This window comes from Trachemys scripta, chromosome 3 (assembly GCF_013100865.1).
Source record: "Trachemys scripta elegans isolate TJP31775 chromosome 3, CAS_Tse_1.0, whole genome shotgun sequence".
NCBI lineage: Eukaryota > Metazoa > Chordata > Testudines > Emydidae > Trachemys > Trachemys scripta.
This window is the reverse complement of record NC_048300.1, coordinates 113877609-113897794: the sequence shown is the minus strand read 5'-3', so window position 1 is coordinate 113897794 and position 20186 is coordinate 113877609. Positions and strand designations below refer to the sequence as shown.

Genomic DNA, 20186 nt, shown 5'->3' with positions numbered 1-20186 from the left:
GCTGTTGGTTAAATGTGTGACTTATAAACAATACATGATGGGTTTTACTGGCATTTGTTTGGAATGGCAGCATTACTCAGTCACCTATGTAATTAATTCCTAAACAAGCATCCATAAAACCTTTATACCACACCATCATTTATTCTGTATCTCTCTTTATGTACTGTACATATATTACAAGAAGGTTCAAAATTTCATTAACATTAGTCATACTATGCTTCCACAAACAGCTCCTGTTCCAGAAGGACACTAAATGTTCCCCATGATTTGAATAATGATTACATGAACTGTTAAACAAAGAATATTAAAGATGTCTAGCTACTTTTTTAATAGTCAAAAAGCTATGGATATATTATTTTTCTTTTAAATTCAAATATGAAGTGCCTGCAAACTTACCTTCATATTCTTCAGTGCTGAAGTAACATTCTGATGGGTTTCCAGAAAGATGCAACACAAACTTTTCAATTAATTCTGCCAAAACTGTAATAAGCAAAAACCCATTAAAAGCAGCAATGAATGGAATGTGGAACTACATTACCCAACAAAATTACAAAATGTGGACAACTAAAGCAATTTGAACTCCTGAATGTTTATGCACATTTGTATGGGGAAACAATTCAAAATATTGTGCTCTTGGATTCATAACATTCCTGATTCAAATTAAAATTTTAATAGCTTCACTGAAAATCTATTCAGTGTTAACTGAAAGGGAATTATTTATTATCTTTAGATCCTCCGAGGATTACTTCAGAATTTGTTACATGGTTTCAATATACAAAGAAAATTAACTCTAATTAGGCTACAATAACTTACCACATTTGTATGTGGATGTAGACTGTGGATAAAAATGTTACTTGAAGACAAAAGACAAGAGGCAATGCACTTTAAGGGTTCTGTCCTTCCTTCTGATAAGCAGTGCAAAATCAATTGTTTGCATATTTATACAAGAGTAATGGCCAACTTTCCAAAATATGAAAAATACAGTATATATTATTAGATATTAGAGGGAAAGAACAAATCTTAAGGGATGTTTCTATGCTTTATTATTACTACAATCTTACTCAAAGATCTGCTCCTTCCATGGAAGCTCCCATGGGGATTGTGCTCCACTCTGAATGTCTGTATTGTGGGGTCAAGCAGGATGCTGGAAGTTGGTCACTACTCGTGGCCCTAAGCACCCCTCTACAAAATATGTCTTGTGATATATCATTTGAAAACTAATAACTGGCAGGTTAATAACATCATGGTAAAATGTATATACCAATATTATATGTAAATGTATGAATTCCCCTTATAGGATGTCATTGTCATATGTTCAAGACCAGGTTCCCTAGACTAGGTAAAGGTATTAAACAAGTTTATCTCAGACAAAGGAATGTAGTTTCCTCACCTAGGAGTTACTTCCATAGTACTTTGTAAGACAATGAGACTGTATTTACATATCGTGTGAATAGACCCATCAAGCTAACAAGTAGTGGAGGCAAACCCTACATTATCACGACAGAGGAGGACATTTTTTAATGCTCATTAAGTTGCACCGGAGGGAGCAGGAACTAAAATAATTTGCATTTTAGCAGACAACTCCAGGAGGGGAAGAAGCAACAGAAAACTTCCTTCAAGTTGCTGGGAATAGACTTATCTGACATATTCGTCAGAAGAATCCATTTAAAAGATTTATTGGACTATAAAAGAGAGGGGCCAAGAAACCCCAAGTTATTTACCTTTCACCTAAGAAGACATAGCCCTTTGACACATGAGGAGATAGATCCTGGCCCAGGGGTTCGGTCAGCCATCTTGGTGAAAGCACATGGTGAGGATTTTACCTTGACTCAAGTCTAGCTTGTTAAGTTTTAGTTGCTAGAAAGCATTTTATTTTTATTTCTCCTGTAACCATTTCTTACTTTAATCCTTATACTTGTACTCACTTAATATTCATCTCTTTGGAATTAGATAAACTTGCTTTATTTTTAATCTAAACCAACCCAGTGCTGTGTTTGAACTGAACTGTTTGGTAACTCCAGTTAACGTAAAAATTGTTGTATATTGACTCTTCAAAGGACAACAAACCTTATCATTCCTCTGGTTGTTCCATGACAAGGTTGGACATTTCAGAACACATGTTTTGGGGAAAAATTCGGGGCTGAGGAAAGTGTGGAGTCACCTTACCAGTTGTTAACCAAGGCGGGGGGTGGGGGGGTAACTGGAAGTCCAGTATCCCAGGCAGAGGGCTACAGTAGCAAGACATTGTGAGGCACTCAGGATTACAGGGTAAGAGGTGACAATTCCTCACTGGTCTGTATTTCACCCCAGAATCTGACACTACCCAGGGAATTGTACCTCCCTCCCTTGTACGATAATAGCCTACAACTTAGTGCTCACCCTGTCAGCATTAGCTTACCCTGCTTTTCTTGATCATGTCCTGAAATGCATCCTGAAAAACTACTAAGAGATTGAGAGCCACTGCAATTGCACAGGCTCTTCTCAAGCTTAAAATTACCTGTAGGTTTGGGGAGGCTGCGTCCCTTTATACTTCTGTAGCTGGGCAAAGTACATCACTACTTTAAACAGAAGAATGCAAATGAAGCTTTCCCATCTCCTCTATGGGAATATCTCATGTAGGGAACAATAATGACCTACATTAAAAACTCAAGGTAGCACCAGTGAAAATGTAACAAGGAGAGCATGACCCAAAGCCAGGTATCATCACCAGGACAATTCAGATTTAAAAAGGCTTTGATCTCATCCTCAATTTACAATATCCCCTCACCACTCCTAAAACTAACAATTAAAAAACCATAAAGACAATCATTTTTAGTTTCTCCAGCCACTGTTTAACCTAATCTTTTCTCATTAAATTATACCCATTGCTGGTTTAATTGTCCAAAAGGTTCATAGGAATCACATTTTTACAGATCCAGTCTTTTAAAAATGCCTTAATTGAGGAAGAAAAATGCCACTAAGAAAGACTGTCTATTTTTGCATACAGAAATCTATGTCTTGTCAATCCACTTAGGGATCTGGGGCAAAAATCAGTACTTAGTCCTGCTAGTGAAGGCAGGGGGCTGGACTCAACGACCTTTCAAGGTCCCTTCCAGTTCTATGAGATAGATAGTTATATCTCATAATTATAAATATTGTAGGAAGTTGCTGGGAGATTACAGACTCTACTCTGTGTGCCAGAGTTTTCCCCATTGTGGAAACAGACCCATATGGAATTTTAATGCATAGGAATCAGCTCAAAAAAAGTCTTCAAGAACTTTAATTATACCACTATTGATTTCACTGCAGTAATAACAAGGAGAGTATATGCAGTGGCAGTTGGTATAGAAAATGATGATTGTTGCAACACCAAGTTCACATTGAGAAGCATTACATTTTTATTGAGAAAGATCAGTCTCTTACTACAACAAAGCAATAGAGACTGCACAGAAAATGGGTTATTTCCCTCTTCTGTTTGAATAGGACGGTTGAATATATTTAATATCATTCTTTTTTCCCTAAAATCATGCCTCTATAAAAATTAATGTAGACAGCACAAGCTTATTTATTCTATGAGACTCATTAAAGCACAGCCTTATGTTCATTTTGTGGGTACCTGAAAAAAAATCAATTTAGAGACTGCAGTATTTTCTAGTCAAGAGCATAGGAGTTTGGATCCCTGAGGATGGCGAACTCTGCCAAACTGTTGCTTGTTTAGTATTTTTTTTCAAAAGAAATACTATTTTCAGAACTATCACATAAAAGCCCCTTCTGCTGCTGCTGCCATAGTTCAGCCACTCCGTGATGCAGCATTTGCCTTTGAAATTAGACATTTGTAAAAGCTTTCTTCTTCTTCCTCTTCTTGGAATCAAGTAAATCCTCCAATATAGATTAATATGTTAATAATTAATGTAGCAGCATGGACCTCACTATTGAAAAAAATATATGCGTGTGTTTAACTTTACATTCTGAGAGTGACCCTACCATTGTACTTAAGCCTTTGTATGATTGGGGCCACAATTAGCATAACATAATTAAAATAAGAAAAAAAATTACTGCTTAGACTAAGATATAGAAACTAAAGAGTTTCTCTTGGGAAAACTTGCAGTTCACTTGTAACAGTACATTTAATATAGGACTGTTCACATTCAGATCAATGAAATATGTTATGCTCGAATAATAAATAGGAGCAATGTCGCAAGATTAAAATATTGCATAATTCACAAAATTTAAAGTCAATAGAGAATATTTTAATTTGATCTTTTTTACTGGAAGGCATCCACATGCTTGACCCAACAGCCAAATACTTCAGTTCAGTGACTGAGTTAATGGGAGAAGTACAGTTCAACTGCTAAGCAGGTTATTTTTTTTTTTCAAATTCTAGAACAAAACTGATTTCAGCCATCTGTAAGTATTCATCTAAGTGCCCAGCAGGGGTCTGTGAAAACTCAATCAAATTTGTGAGAGAAAAAAATACGTAAGTGGAGTGTATTGAAATAAACTTGGTTATGAAGTAAATTGAGGGCTTTCACGGGACAAGACATTGCTTTTAAGATAATATTTATGTAAAATGATAGGCTGTTCTAAGTTGCTGTAGTTTGTGTGCTTTGACACCTACAAGTATACTTTAGCTACTTATGCTGAAGCTACTTTCAGTTGGGCACCTTCTGGAATCCAGAGCTCTCTGGTTTCGGAAGTAATAAATATTGCAGAGCAAAGTAAATCTTCATTAAAATGAAAATCAATTCAGTGATTGGTCATTTTTTTCAACCAGATCAAAAAAATAAATAAAACTGTGGCATACTTATGGCATACAAACTCAGTATTGCTACATTACTGCAAGTAATACAGTCTACTGCAAGACACAACCACTGTTCCATTGCTGTCTCTCATGGTACTGTGCGTAGAAGTATACCTGGACAGAAAGTTTCATACACTCCCTTCTCTAAATTCCCTTCAAAACTTAACGTTTGTTGCTTTTGTTCACCTTCTTAAATAAAAAAAAGGAAAAAAAAATAATCCTAATAAATTTATTCACTCTTAAAACACACGTGAGCAAACAGCATACCAAGTCTCCCATAAAATATATTTTACTAAAAACCAAGTGTTCCCAAACCAACACAGTTAGCTGGAATTTTGCTGGTTCTGAAATAGCCCCATTCAGATCTACTGTATTTGAACAAGAGCTTTTAGCACCCTGGGGTTAGCAGTATCTTCCTCGGTTAAAGTATTATCTTGTGGTAGTATTTTTGGAAATAATTAAATTGCTTTTCAAGTCATTCAGTTTCCATTGCTGTAATGTTCTCTTCATGTACCATAACATTTCTTTATGCATTTCCAGAATCCATGTGATATATGCTTTTATGGGTACTTTCTTGCTTAGCTATTCCCCATGCTGTTCAATGCAAAGATATTTATACAGTATATAGCTTTTGGATTCATGTTAACAAAATGCAATATTTGCTTGAAATTCTCAGTTGTCACTTTTGATATCTTTTCAGTGATGTTATGGAAAATAATGCACATCAGCTTTTGACATTGGATATGGCCCACTACAAAGCACAAAAGAATAAATCTCTATCCTTTCCTTTGGAAGCTCACTGTTTAAAACATCAAGTGTTCTTTTTTAGAGATTAAAATTGTTTTTCTTCGCAATTGCTTGTTTCTTTTTATACTCAGTAGGATACACTGACAATTTTCAACACTAATTTCATATAGCCCAAGCAAAGAGAGCAAACTAGTAAAAATGCTGCATTCAAATAAATTGATTATGCACACATTCCAATTATTTTATATTCTGCATGATGCACAACTTTTAAGAAAAACTGCTTAGAAGGTTGGGAGGTCAGTGTGAGAGATGCAAGAAAGTAGGTGTGAAAAAGTCAGCATATTTTGATGCTAGAAAAAATCTATTTTAAAATGTATTACATTTCAATTTATCTTTATTATACTGACAGAAGTTCATATAAAATGCACTTACTGGTTTGAGTTGTGGACCTCCATTTGTTTATCCTTTCTACAGAGTGCTTGGGGAAGAAAAACCCTGACATTCAGTGAACTACAGTAATCAAAAACTATAAACTCATAACACAGAGTTTATGAGAAGGAAAAGCCCTGAGAATTTAGCAACTTTTGATCACTGCTGACTTGAGCCACATTAAAACAAACTAGTAGTGGAAAGTTCCTTATTTCATTATCTTTACACTGAATCTCTTCCTTTACAGATTACTTACTAAGTTTTCTGTTACTTTGGCACTAAAGCCCCTAGATTACTTTACCTTATAAGTAAAGGTGAAATTCTGGTCCCCTGGGTTGCACTGTCTCTCTATAAAGGGAACACATATTGGCTTTCCTTTAAGCTTTCTTATGTTTGTTAATTATATTGACCACCTTTCTAAAGTATGACATACTTTGAAATGTGACTTTCTGAAAATGCCACCTTTTTACTCAACCGTTATGTTCCTATGTGAGTTGTACCTGTTCCTACTCTAGTGGCAAAAATATTTATACTCTTTACTCTCATCAGCACTGAAGAGGCAACTTATTTAAGATGGAATGAGGTGGATTCCATTCCTTTTTGTGCATTACTGACACAGAAGTTTACATTCCCATCTACATAATCATTCACCAGCCTTCTGAGTTCCTAATATTTCCATGGTGGAGAGAGATTTCATCAAGTTAGAGGCTTTCTTCAATAGATTCACCTGGCCATTGTCTAAGAAGCTCTGGAAATCTACAGCTTTGAGGACTGCAACCATGGCTTGGTAAAAATGACACCAAAAAAATCCCAACACTGAAGGTCATGGTTTTGGGTGCAGTACCACGAGAACAGTCTGCCTTCTCTCCAGCCATCATTGTTTCCAAACACCAACCTATAGTGTTGAAGGTAGGAGAGACAACCAATGACCTGCTCAGGGCGGACACATTTTTTTCACTTGCAAATGCTAATGTACGTCCAGAGGAACACCTCAATGCTGAAACTTGAAGAATTTGTGGCCTAGTGTGACTTAGCTAAATTGATGAGCACATATTGCATATGGAATCACTGTCTCCATCCCAAGAATACGAATGAACAATAGGAACACCCATTACCATCAACTTCCAAATATTAGGGCTCAGTGTGTTGAGCAGCTTATATTTGACAAAGACCTTGACTTTGAACAAGGAAGTGTGGAACATTTCCATGACAAAGCTGCTCCCTTACTCTTCCCAGAAGGAAACAGGAGTTTGCTGGTAACACTGAATTACTGGTGATCGGTGTCTTGGCTGACTCGTACTTCTGTTTCAATGATTTACCCTTCAAAATACTCTGGGGCAGCTTCATGCTGGACATAGTGGAAACTGCTTGGGGTGTCTTAAAAAGGGATTGTAGGCATTTCTCATTCTTCCATAAAGCTCAGGATCACATCTGGAAGCGAACCTGGCATCCTTTGACTTTGTAATCAGTTCCCAGATGATAATGTAACTGATTTAGTGGTCAGTCACTGGCATAGTTTACTGCCAAACACAGGCACTAAAGCAGGCTATCACAGTTACAGGGTGAGCTGCACTTTAGATTCTTTGCAATCCTTCTCAAATGCACTTGCCAGGTGACAGGCTTGGCTTCCTTCACCTCTTTCAAGGGTGGAAGCCACTCTTAGACTGGAGCTGTTTCCCAAATGCAGCTCCTGTGGCAGGTACATTTGAACTTGGTCCCGCACAAGCTTTCCCTTTTGGAGATGGGACCAGCAGCTGATTAAAGTGCCTCAAAATAGATTTAAACACACAAACAACTTGTTTCATCACTCAAAGAAACTGGGTCTTACCTAAGCCTTATTTTTTCCTTGCAAGTTTTGTAAGTTCCAATTATGTTAGCCACTTCTATTTCTAGACTGGGATATTGTTTCCTCCGCTTCCTTGAAGTTCTTTATCTAGAAATGGATTATCACTGACCATTGTTTCGCTTCATTTCCTGCTTCTTTCCTAACAATCCCTTATTAAATTGAACCAGTTCATTCACACATTTTCAATAACCTAATATTGCTATGCATAACTACCTTCATAACTAGGTCACATATTCATAAAATTATTACAAATTATAAACTCATGTTCTCCACACAGGCACTGGAAAACAGTCGTATCAGAAGTGCAAGACAGATATGGGAACACCTTGAAACACTGGTATCAAAACATCATAAAGAGTCAGAGAAAAGAGCCTGGCCCCAAACATTGAAAATGATCACAGCTAATGCACGGAGTTAACAAAACTGGAAGAGGAGGATTACGACAGTTATAGATGCAACAGGGCACTGAAAACACAGGTACCAAAGCACAGGAAGAACTGGATGACCTTGAAGACTGAAGTAATGAAAATGGGATGAAATTTAATAGTAATGCAAGGTCATCCACTTAGGATCAAATAATATGAATTTCTGCTATAAGCCAGGGGCTCATCAGCTGGAAGTTGGTGAGGAAAGAGACCTGGTTGTGTTGGTTGATCACAACATGACTATGAGCCACTGTAATGGCGAGGCATTTCCTGTAGAGACAAAGAAGTATTAATGCCATTGTACAAGGCACTGGTAAGACCTCATTTGGAATACTGTGTACAATTCTGGACATCCATGTTCAAGAAAGATTAATTCAAATTGGATAACTGCAGAGAAGAGGATGATCAGGAGGACTTATTTTATGACACTAAAAAGAGGCTGTTCAGCTTAGCAAAATGAAGGCAGAGAGGGAATATGCTTGCTCTCTATAAATACATCAGGCTAATAAACATCAGGGAGGGCGAAGAGAGAGGTATTTAATCTAAAGGATAATTCTGGCACAAGAACAAGGAGTCATGGGCAGGGCCGGCACCAGAGCAGCAAGCAGGTGCCTGGGGCAGCCAATGGAAAGGGGCAGCACGTCCGGCTATTCGGCAGCAATTCGGCGGCGGGTCCCCCAGTCCCTCTCGGAGGGTAGGACCTGCTGCCGAAGTGTCGCCAAAGAAGTAGCGGTGGTAGAGCTGCCGCCAAAGTGATGCTGATCGCGGCTTTTTTTTTTTTTTTTTTGCTGCTTGGGGCAGCAAAAACGCCAGAGCTGGCCCTGGTCATGGGGGCAAACAACTTAATTTTTTAAAGAGAGAACTGAACAAATTTATGAGTGCAATCATATGACCAGGTTGCTTGTGATGGTGAGGGAAGGGCTCAGCAGTCCTGGGGGTCCCTTCTAATTCATGTCAGATGTTCCTAAAATCTTATGCTTCAGGGATTCAGTCGGTCACTGATGGTTCTCAGAGTGCCCAGAACTGAGAATCACCTTGTTACCTCCCTGCCTCCAGACAGAGAGATTTGCTGGTGCTTAACTGGGTGCCAGCTCCCTGGCCCCTCCAGTCTGTTAGCTACCCAAACAACATCCTCTGAGCTATGCCAGCCCTTACTTTGCCTTGCAAGTTAACAAACGGTGCACTCCAGACCCCTAGTCCTTGTGAAGCATTCCCCGTGTAGTGTTCAGCACATTATCCACTGATCACACCCAGTAAAACCAGGTTTGCTGTTCCCAAAGGAATAGTATACCCACCAGCTTGAATGATTCAACCTAGGATCAGCTCTTTGTATAATACCAGAACATTGAGTTATATTTATAGTGAAAACAATCATAAGTTTATTATCAAAGATTAAGATTTAAGAGATAGTGAGTAAGAATAATGGAAACAGAAGGGTTGCATATAAAACAAAATCATAAGATACTTAGATACTAAACTTAACTTTAACAAGCTAACCATCTGTCTAAAGTAGCTTATCTCACCACAAATGTCCTTTGCAGCATTTCCAAGCAGGCTGGTTGGGACGCCGTTTTCATAAATGTAAACATGTTATCCATTTACTTGCTTGGTGCAGAACACGGTGCTTTTCTGTCTTCCTCTTAAATTTTCCAAAGTTCACTGTCTGCCTCAAGAGACAGGGCAACCCCCTATGGTTCAATTTCATGTGTCCTGTCTCCCTATTGACTTCCGACACTCCTGTTGACTTCCCACATAATGGGGCTTCATTGTGCTAGCTTACAGTGCTTAATTTACATTTTGACAGAGATACACATCTTACCTCCTGCCTGGAAGAAACCCATTTTTCTCTTTGGTTGGTGACAGACTTTAAATCATATTTTTAGTAGATATACACAAAACTCCTTCTATATTATTTGTATATGCAGCTTGTTATGATTATGATAAAAGCTTTTATTAGAGACCTCACATGACATCTGTCAAAGCCTGTAACAGGGTGGTCTGATCAAGTGGTCGGAGCCAAGGGTAGAATCAGGGTCATGGTTGGAAGTCACACCAAATTGAAAACCAGAGTCAGAGGCCGCAACAAGTGTCAGAGCCAGAGTCATGCTAAGGATTAAGCCGTAGTCAGACTCAAAAGTCACACCAAAGGTCAAGAATGGAGACAGCTGCAGGGGTCAAGAAAAGGAATCAGGAACAAGGCGCAGGGCATGGTAAAAGGAATGAGGGGTGGTGAAAGAAACAAGGAATAGAAGCCAAGCAAAGAAACAAGAACTTGGTTTCAGAGAGCTCAGTGGTAACTGATCTAGCAACTAGTTGTTCAGATAAAGGGTGGGATAGGAATAAGAATATGTATGCCCAGAGGGGTCCAATCAGCAGTCTGTTTCTAGTCATTTGATCCCATTGATTCAGCAGGTGTAGCCTCTGATACTGGGATCTCAGCTGCAGTTCCCTCATCTGACCTTGCATTGTTATGGCACAGAGGGTAAGGCTCTCACTTAGCAATCTTGTGAGCCTGGGTTCAACACCTAAGGAATCTAACACCATCATTTATGGGCAAATACCATGAAAGTATGCCAGGTACAGTGAATTTATCAGGCCCATTAGAAGTTGTTGTTGCTGATAGGAGTTGCTGACCTACTAAGTGTGATATGTACAGGGGCGGCTCTATGAGTTTTGTCGCCCCAAGCATGGAAGTGAAGCGGCTTTCGGCAGCGCGCCTGTGGGCGATTTGGCGGCATGCCTGCGGGAGGCCCGCCGGTCCTGCGGCTTCGGCATACCCGCTGCCGAATTGCCGCCAAATTTGTGGGACTGGTGGACCTCCCGCAGGCATGCCGCCGAAAGCAGCCTGACTGCCGCCCTCACAGGGACCGGCAGACCACCACCCGCGGCTTCCTGCCCGAGGCACGCACTTGCTGCGCTGGTGCCTGGAGCTGCCCCGGATATGTAATCTATCACTTAAATCTGCCTCTGCACTAGATGACTGGAGGATAGCTAACACCACCAATTTTGAAAAATGTCTCCAGGGGCAATCTTGGTAATTATAGGCTGGTAAACCTAACCTCAGTATCAGGCAAACTGATTGAAACTACAATAAAGAACAAAATTATCAGACACACAGATGACCACAACTTGCTTGGGAAAAGTCAACATGGCTTTTGTAAAGGGAAAGCATGCCTCACAACTCTATTAGAATTCTTGGAAGGGGTCAACAAACGCATAGACAAAGGTGATCCAGTGGATATAGGGTAGTGGATTTTCAGAAAGCCTTTGACAAAGTCCCTCACCAAAGGCTCTTTACCAAAGTAAGCAGTCAGAAGATAAGAGGAAAGGTCCTCTCATGGATCAGTAACAGGTTAAAAGACAGGAAAGAAAGGGTAGGAATAAATGGTCGGTTTTCACAATGGAGAGAGAGAAATAATCAGATCCCTAAGGAATCTGTACTGGGACCAGTGCTGTGCAACATATTCATAAATGTTCTGGAAAAAAAGGGTCAACAGTGAGATGCCAAAGTCTACAGATGACACAAAACTACTCAAGACAGTTAAGTCCAAAGAAAACTGTGAAGAGGATCTCACAAAACTGGGAGACTGGGCAAGAAATTGGCAGATGCAATTCAATATTGATAAATGCAAAGCAGTGCATTCTGGAAAACATAATCCCAACTACAAATACAAAATGATGGAGTCTATATTAGGTCTTATCATTCAATAAAGAGATCTTGGAGTCATTGTGGATGACATTCTCTGACACCATCCACACAATGTGCAGCTACAGTCAAAAGCTATGTTGGGAACCATTGAGAAAGGGATAGATAATAAGACAGTAAATATCATAATGCCACTATATAAATCCAAAGGTACTCCCACACCTTGATTACTGCATATAATTTGTGGTTGCCCATCTCAGAAAAGTTATATTGGAATTGGAAAAGGTACAGAGAAGGGCAATAAAAATGATTAGGAATATGGAACAGCTTCCATATGACAAAAGATTAAAAAGACTGGGACTGTTCAGCTTGGAAAAGAGATGACTGAGGAGGATATGATAGAGCAGGGGTTGGCAACATTTGGCACGCGGCTCGCCAGGATAAGCACCCTGGCGGGCCGGGCTGGTTTATTTACCTGCTGACGTGGCAGGTTCAGCCAATCGGGGGCCGGGCCAATGGGGGCGGCGGGAAGCCACGGCCAGCACATCCCTCGCCCGTGCCGCTTCCTGCCACCCCCATTGGCCCGGGATGGCAAACCGCGGCCAGTGGGGGCCGCGATCGGCCAAACCTGCTGCGTCAGCAGGTAAATAAAGTGGCCCGGCCCACCAGGGTGCTTACCCTGGCAAGGCGTGTGCCAAACATTGCCGACCCCTGTGATAGAGGTCTATAAACTCATGAATGGTGTGGAGAAAGTGAATAAGGAAATGTTATTTACCCCTTCACATAACACAAGCAGGAGTCACCTGATGAAATTAATAGGCAGCAGGTTTAAAACCAACAAAAGGAAGTACTTCTTCAAACAATGCACCATCAATCTGTGGAACTCGTTGCCACTGGATGTTGTGAAGGCCAAAAGTATAACTGGGTTCAAAAAAGAATCAGATAAGTGCATGGAGGATAGGTCCATAAATGGCTATTAGCCAGGATGGTCAAGAATGCAACCCCATGCTCTAGGTGTCCCTAAACCTCTGACTGCCAGATGCTGGGACTGGATGAAGGGATAGACCATTTGATAATTGCCCTGTTCTGTGAATTCCCTGTGATATTCCCCTAGTGTTATCTGGACTGGTGATCTGCTAGGTCACTCCAATCCCCAACTCTGGGAGCCCACTCCTGGGCTGATCACGCACAGCCTCTAGCATGTAAGTTGCTCCTTGGATTGTACAACCAAATGACACTAACCAATATCTTCGGTCCCAGACACAACCCTAGGAACCTCCGTCTTGCAGTGTCCAGTTATGCCCACTGGAGACTGCAAGCTTATATGAGTTTGTCAATTTAACAAAGAAATTGATATGTACCACACCCAAGGGGCGTCTCTGACATGCTTCAAACCAAACGCACTGCTTCCAGTAGAATAAATGAACAAATTTATTAACTACAAAAATTGACTTATAATCACTTAAAATCTAAGCACAGCAAGTTGGATTTGGTCAAATGAAATAAAAGCAAAACTCATTCTAAGATGATCTTAACACTTTCAGTGCCCTTACAAACTTAGAAGCTTCTCACCACAGGCTGGCTGATGGTGTCGCTAGAGTAGATACGGAGAAAGAGTAGGCAACAAGGTTTGCTACAGGGATTGGTTCCTGGGTTGGTGTTTCTGTGGTGTGGTGTGTAGTTGCTGGTTAGTATTTGCTTCATGTTGGGGGGTTGGCCATGTCAACACTGGTTCTCCACTTGTGAGGTACTCCCTTCTCTTCATGTGTCATTATATAATGCCTGCATCTGTAACCTTCATGCCATGCATCTGAAGAAGTGAGGTTTTTTACCAACGAAAGCTAATGCCCAAATAAATCTGTTAGTTTTTAAGGTGCCACTGGACTCCTTGTTGTTTTTGTGGCTAGAGACTCACAGGGCTACCCCCTGATACTTGAACAGCAAATGTAACTTTTCTTGTCTGCATAGTAAACATTGGCATTTTTATCTGTTTGAATAATCAAAGTGGTGCTTTCCGTGCCTTCTTGGTTGCAAAGATTTGAACTGCTTTCTGCTGGTCCAAGTCTGGACCAGCTCATGCTCTATTGAGATGGCTGCAAGGCCGACCAGCCTCTCTTGTGTCATTGTAGAGCGTAGATGTGTTTTTATTAACTTCAGCTTGGAGAAGCTGCATTCTCCACTGGCAACTGTTACAGGAAGTGTTAGAAGTATGCGCAGAGCAACAAAAGCATTTGGAGAGAGGGTGGTCATCTTATTTGTGCACATATATTCCAGAACAGACTTTGGAGTTGATCCTGCTGAAATGTATCTTGAAAGGGCTCTCAGTTCATCACCTAAATCACTTGCATCAATATCGCGCATGTCAGCATATGTCAACACTGTCTCTAGTGCCCTGCATTGCTGGTGTAGATCTTCTTCAGGTATAGTGAGGAGTTTTGGAATATCATACAACATCCCAAATATACTGCTGTGTTCCTTGAGCTGCATGGAATATTCTTCCACTGACTGTATTGCACAATCCAGCACCTGATTAAAGAATTGAACTTTGAATGTTGTTTGGGCTCTCTTATGGGATTATCCCATGCCTTGTAATCAAAATGTCTTCTTCTTCAGTGACTCTTGTATTCTTGAATGGGTGGGAAAATAGCTTCAATGTGAAGTTCCTCTGCCAACTTCTGTGCACTCTTCAAAACGTTTTGAAATCCCTCATCTGACCGGTAAGACTAGGTATGACTTTGCTTTGTCCGGTTGTTCCATTGCTCCAGATATATCAAGGTCAACACCTTAGAGGCTCTTGCTAACAACATTTATTTCAAACAGTATGTCATGCCACAATACTAAGCCACACAGAAATTTGAAGTTATGCATGTTTCTGGTGATTCCATTTACCTCTGCCACTGTTCTCTCATGAACAGTTCCTGTCATAGCATTATCCTCCATGATGGCAACTATGATATCATCAATCTTCCCAATTTGGTGTTTGACAGGCTTTATCGCCTCCACTCGACTTTCCCATCGTGTGGCACTCAGTCGTTTCAGTGTCAGAGAGGATATTCCCAGATGTTGCTTCAAAATTTGCCATAGATGAGTTGATACAGAGAAAAATACACAGATCCTTTGAATTACATTAAAAAAATCAGCAGCCTCACTAGAAGCTGATGCTGCATCACTGACCACCAAGTTCTATGAATGAGAACTGCATGGGACAAAAAAAGCTTGAGGGTTTAACTCTCAGATCCATGTCTGCACTCCTCTGTTCTTTCCTCTCATGTTGGCAACATTATCGTAGCCCTGACCTCTCATGTCAGCTATCGCAATTCCCGTACCTTCCAACTTTTTAAGAAGCACATTTGTCATACCAGCTCCTGTAGTATCATCAATGTCAATTAATTCTAGAAAATGTTCTCTGACAGTCACCATTGCAGGGACATTTTCACTAGGTTCTGTTGTTGTTACAAAATGCACCATTAAAGTCATTTGTTCCGTATGGCTGATGTCAGGTGTGCAGTCCAGAATAACAGAGTAATATCTTGCTGACTTCAGATCTGCCACAATCTTCTGTTTGACTTTTGTTGCCAGTAACTGTATGATCTCCTTTTGAATTGTTTTTTCAAGGTAGTGGTGTGTGTACATTTCTTGGCTGGTGATTCTTCTTAGATGCTCCTGGAGTACAGCATCAAACTCAGCCATCAGCTCCACAATTTTAAGGAAGTTTCCATTGTTTGGCACATACAGCTGATCTGAAGTTCCACACAGTCAGGGCCAGCTTTAGGCCAGTTCCACCAATTCCCCCGAATTGGGCCCCGCGCCGAGTGGCAGGGCCGCCCAGAGTGGGGGGTAAGTGGCAGAGAATCCCTTCCCTGGCTAGAGGCGCCTTTTTAATTTTTACTCACCCGACGGCGCTCTGTGTCTTTGGCGGCATGTCCTTCAGTGCCACTGAAGACCCGTAGCGAGTGAAGGACCCACCGCCAAAGACTAGGAGTGCGGCCCAGTGAGTACAAGCCCCATGTGGGTTTTTTTATGTTTTTTTTGTTTTTGTTTTTTTAAGTCAACCCTGCTGGGGCCCCATCGAAACTATTTGAATCGGGACCCGCACTTCCTAAAGCCGGCCCTGCACACAGTGCTAGGTTTTGTGTAGCAAGCATTCTCACAATGGCAATGAGCCTTTTCAGAACATTTTGCCAGTAAAGAGAGACTGATGCAATCTTCTCTTGATGCTGATCATCTATGGTGTCCTTTAACCGTAGTCTCATCTCAAACTTTTTCCACCTATGGAATGCTCTCTGGTGATTTGCTGCCTTCTCATGGCATGCCAGATTTCTAGCCAGATTTTTCCAGTCCTTTGTTCCTGTAGAACCCAGTGTGGCTGGAACATTAGACTAGAAGAGTTTGCAACAAAAGCAGTATGCAGCATTCTGAGTTTTTGAGTACATAAGCCATGGCCTCTCCACTTTGTCACCATTGGGGATTTCATGCCTGTAATGTGTTGGATGGAAACTTCTATTTTCATTGTCTTTGGGGAACATGAAGTTTTTCCACTTGCTGTGGCCCATGCAGTACAAGGAAGTCCCTCAGGCTACTGCTCAAGTTGGTCCACAGTCCTAGACTTAAGGAACTAAACTCAGCAGCAGCTGTTTCTTGAGCCTCCACCACACTCTTCTCTGATCTACACTTTTCTTCAGGAATGTGCATAGTTACATCCATTTGAGATGGAGATATGGATGCTGCAGTAGCTGCCAGGTCACCTGCACTCTGACTAACTGGAAGATCAGGCATCTCCTCACCACTCATATCCTCACTGGGGGCGGAAGGCTCACCGTGAACATTTGCATCTATGTATCTCAGGAGAGCTCCTTCCTGCTTAGATAGAAAAGCTTCCTTTGCTTTCTTTCTTGTTCTGAATGATGCCACAGAGGGGCATTTTCTTCTTTCACTCATGACTGCTGGTCTGTGCCAGCTATAGTGGCTCTCAACACTCAACTGAAGGGGACAAATAAGCAGGCTGGTATCAGGGCCTGAGTGAGGGAAGATATCAGTGTCTTAAAGGCCTAACTGGCTCCTACTACTTCAGTTGACTGCCTGTTCTCCGCAAGTGGGTTCAGGGAAGCAGCAGGAAACAAGAAGCTCCCTGAGAAGCTGGTGTTAATCAGTCCAGGCTCCTGTGGGTGCTAGAGAGGTACATAAGAGGCTCCTCCTCCTCCTCTCTCTCCCTGCAGCTCCTGCTGCTTTCTGTTATTCCCTCTCACCTTTTCTCCTGCCTGCCTGTTATGTCTCTTGTGCCCTCCTTCCTCCAGCACAGCACTCCATCATCTCTGTGCATCTAGAGCAGAGAGAATACATATGCACCAGCAGCAGACACTATTTTCTACACTCTGGGTCCTAGTGGCGCCCCATCACAGTCTGGCACCTGAGGCGGCGGCCTCAGTTCGCCTCATGGTAAGGCCAGCGCTGCCCATCACAGACTTTAAATCCTTACTAAAACCTCTGAACATATTCAGCCACTGGCCCCCCTTTAACCTCAGTACCACCCTGCCAGGAGTCTATGATGAAATCCAAGGGACTTTTGATCTTTTTCTCACACAGGATATCAAATGGGAGTCATTGTGGATTCTTGGGGTACTTCCCGCTAAGCTAATAACAGATAGGGTAACATTGTATCCCAGCCATTTGCCCTCTTGGTTGCATTTATTCCCAGCAGAGTTTTTAGAGTCCCATAAAAACCTTTCAACTGAACCACTTGTCTTTGGGTGATATGGAGTAGATCTCAGCTGTTTTACCCCACATATTCTCCATAATTTAGTAAATAACTGGGAGATGAAATCTGATCCATAATCTGACACGGTCTCCTTTGGAAAATCTACTCAGCTGAAAATAGTGAACAGAGCCGTAGCCACTGTGTCAGCCTCTATGTTAGACAGAGCAACTCCCTCTGAGTATCTGTGGGATACACCAAAAATGACATGTGTGATAGTCATAAAAATGGTACTGAGTGCATTAGTCCATCAGTATTTCCAGTGTTGCAGCATCTTTCCCTGGTGTTCTACTTTAAGGTGTGACAAAGTGGTAACCTTTATATCTGAATGTTAATGTATGACAATGGTAACCTGAGACCACAAGCAAAATACCAATCCCTGTTCTTCCTAAACAATGCTGTTAAAAGAAATGAAACTTTTCTTATCTGTTTGGTCCTTTTCTATAATGTACTGGCTGAACCTTGGGAAACAGTAATTTGCTGATAGTAAGGGGGAAAAAATAACCATAACCAGAGTCAATGCGTAATTAGATACAGTAAAAGCAATGCAGTCCTCAGTGAAAATGTGAAAAATAGTTGTTTACAAGTGTCTAATTGCCGGGGAGGGGGGGAGGGTAGATATACTCACTGGTTCCACTGATGACATCAGGTTTGGCTTTCATGATTTTGCAAAACTGTCTTCTACAGTTTTCAATCCACACTGGCTGTTTTTCTGGATTGTTTAAGGATGCCAACAGCTTGTTGAGATCCCTATCTAAAATAAAAATGAAACACACACTGTGTTTTTCTATAACACAAATCAGCTTTACCATAGCAACATTTTTAAAAATAAACAGTAAAAAAGCTACAAGCTACAGACAGGCCTGTGGGCTACTGAGCCTTAGCTTCACAGGGAGTGAGTACAGACACTAGTACTGTTCAGAGAGGAACAGGAAACTCAGCTGACTCCTCCATCTCTTTGCTATTATCTTAGCCAATGTCTGAGCAGCCCTCAAATGTGCTCACGGAAAAAAGATTGTTCAGCACTCCATAAATAACAATCATGTGTATCCCATGCTGGCTGTTCACCATCACATGGAGGACGTAACCAATCTGACCGTGGAGATAGGAAGCAGGATTTTTTGTGCTTTATCCCAGGGCTTTATGCCCACCACATCTGATGGGGGACTCTGGGTCATGTCTCACCTCCAGAATTCACATACCACCTCCTACTGAGAATGGGGAAGTGCCTTGACACTGGCAATTGTAAGTGCTGCTGTTGAAGAGTATTCGGCTTTTTTCAGGAGTGCACCTGAGCCTGGACACATCTTACTAAAGTATCAGTGCCTTCTTATCCCCTTTCTAGGTTTTAAAAGTAACTCTTCAGAAATGAAGTCAGGAAATTGCAAGCGACTTATCTTTAGGAATCAACAAGCTATCTTGTTTGTTTTAGCAAGAAAATGACCTTTTACATATGTTCTTATTTTTTACTTCTTAATAATACCTTAATATTCAATTTTAAATTATCCTACAGCAAAAACACTTTTTGCAAGTAACCTTATTGCTTTGAACCAAGCGAGAATATGTATTTTTTGGTTTTCACAGAATTGTTACGTTGCACGCCATTTATTTTAAACCAGTCTCAGGATTTTAACAGTTTACTCATTATAAATTGTTTCCCTGTCACTGGGATTTATTTAACCAATTCAGAATAAATCAGAAAAGCTGATTACACTACTTAACTATTAACATTAATAATTATTCCAAATTAATTAACAAGGAAATTCCCTTATCTCCAAATAATTAAATCCTCAGTCAATGTCTTTCCAAATAATATGTGCTGACTTTAATAGTTGGTTATGAGCGCCTGAATATTTAATGTGAGGCAGGATTATAGGACTTGTAGTTGTTTCTTTCCCCTTTGCTGTAATATGTTGCAAAGGCTAGGGTTTAAGATAATTTCAGAACAGTGCAGAAGTATCAATTTACAAGTTAATTAGTTATTTTGCTTTACAAAGTCTTCCAGTGGAATTAAAGTTGGCAGCTAAGGATCGGCTGGTATGTAGTTATACTGAGATGTACAGACACTATTTTCTTAACCTGTGTATTATATAATCTTTTAACATTAGCTTTAATAAACATTTTAAATCTGAGACTTTGGTTGCAGGAGAGCAAAATAAAAGATCAGGGTGAAATCCTGACTCCATTGAAGTCAATGGCACAATTCCCAATGACTCAACAGAGCTAGGATTTCATCCATTTCACCATTGCTGCTGGTTCCTTCTGCTCTCTTAATCTGATTTTTTGTCTCTTATCTCTCTTCACATAGTTACTCAGGCAGTCTCGATGGCTTTTTTCAATAATGTTTTTCTACATGTTCTGTTTTATTCCTTTCAGCAGCCATGTTAGTCTGTCTCCGCAAAAAGAACAGGAGTAATTGTGGCACCTTAGAGACTAACAAATTTATTAGAGCATAAGCTTTCGTGGACTACAGCCCACTTCTTCGGATGCATATAGAGTGGAATACATATTGAGGAGATATATATACACACATACAGAGAGCATAAACAGGTGGGAGTTGT

At 40.7% G+C, this 20186-nt stretch overlaps 1 protein-coding gene across 16 annotated transcripts in view; it reads right to left on the bottom strand.

Annotated features, from left to right (window-relative positions):
- The window catches only part of TBC1D32 (TBC1 domain family member 32), a 166211-nt gene that overhangs the window by 49848 nt on the left and 96177 nt on the right, over positions 1–20186 (bottom strand). For all 16 annotated transcript variants that reach the window (XM_034765784.1, XM_034765775.1, XM_034765781.1 and 13 more), the window contains 2 exons: positions 18254–18379; positions 397–480 (listed from right to left, as the gene is read on the bottom strand). In XM_034765784.1, coding sequence (XP_034621675.1) covers positions 397–480; positions 18254–18379 — 210 coding nt within the window. The remainder of the gene's footprint in view (positions 1–396; positions 481–18253; positions 18380–20186) is intronic.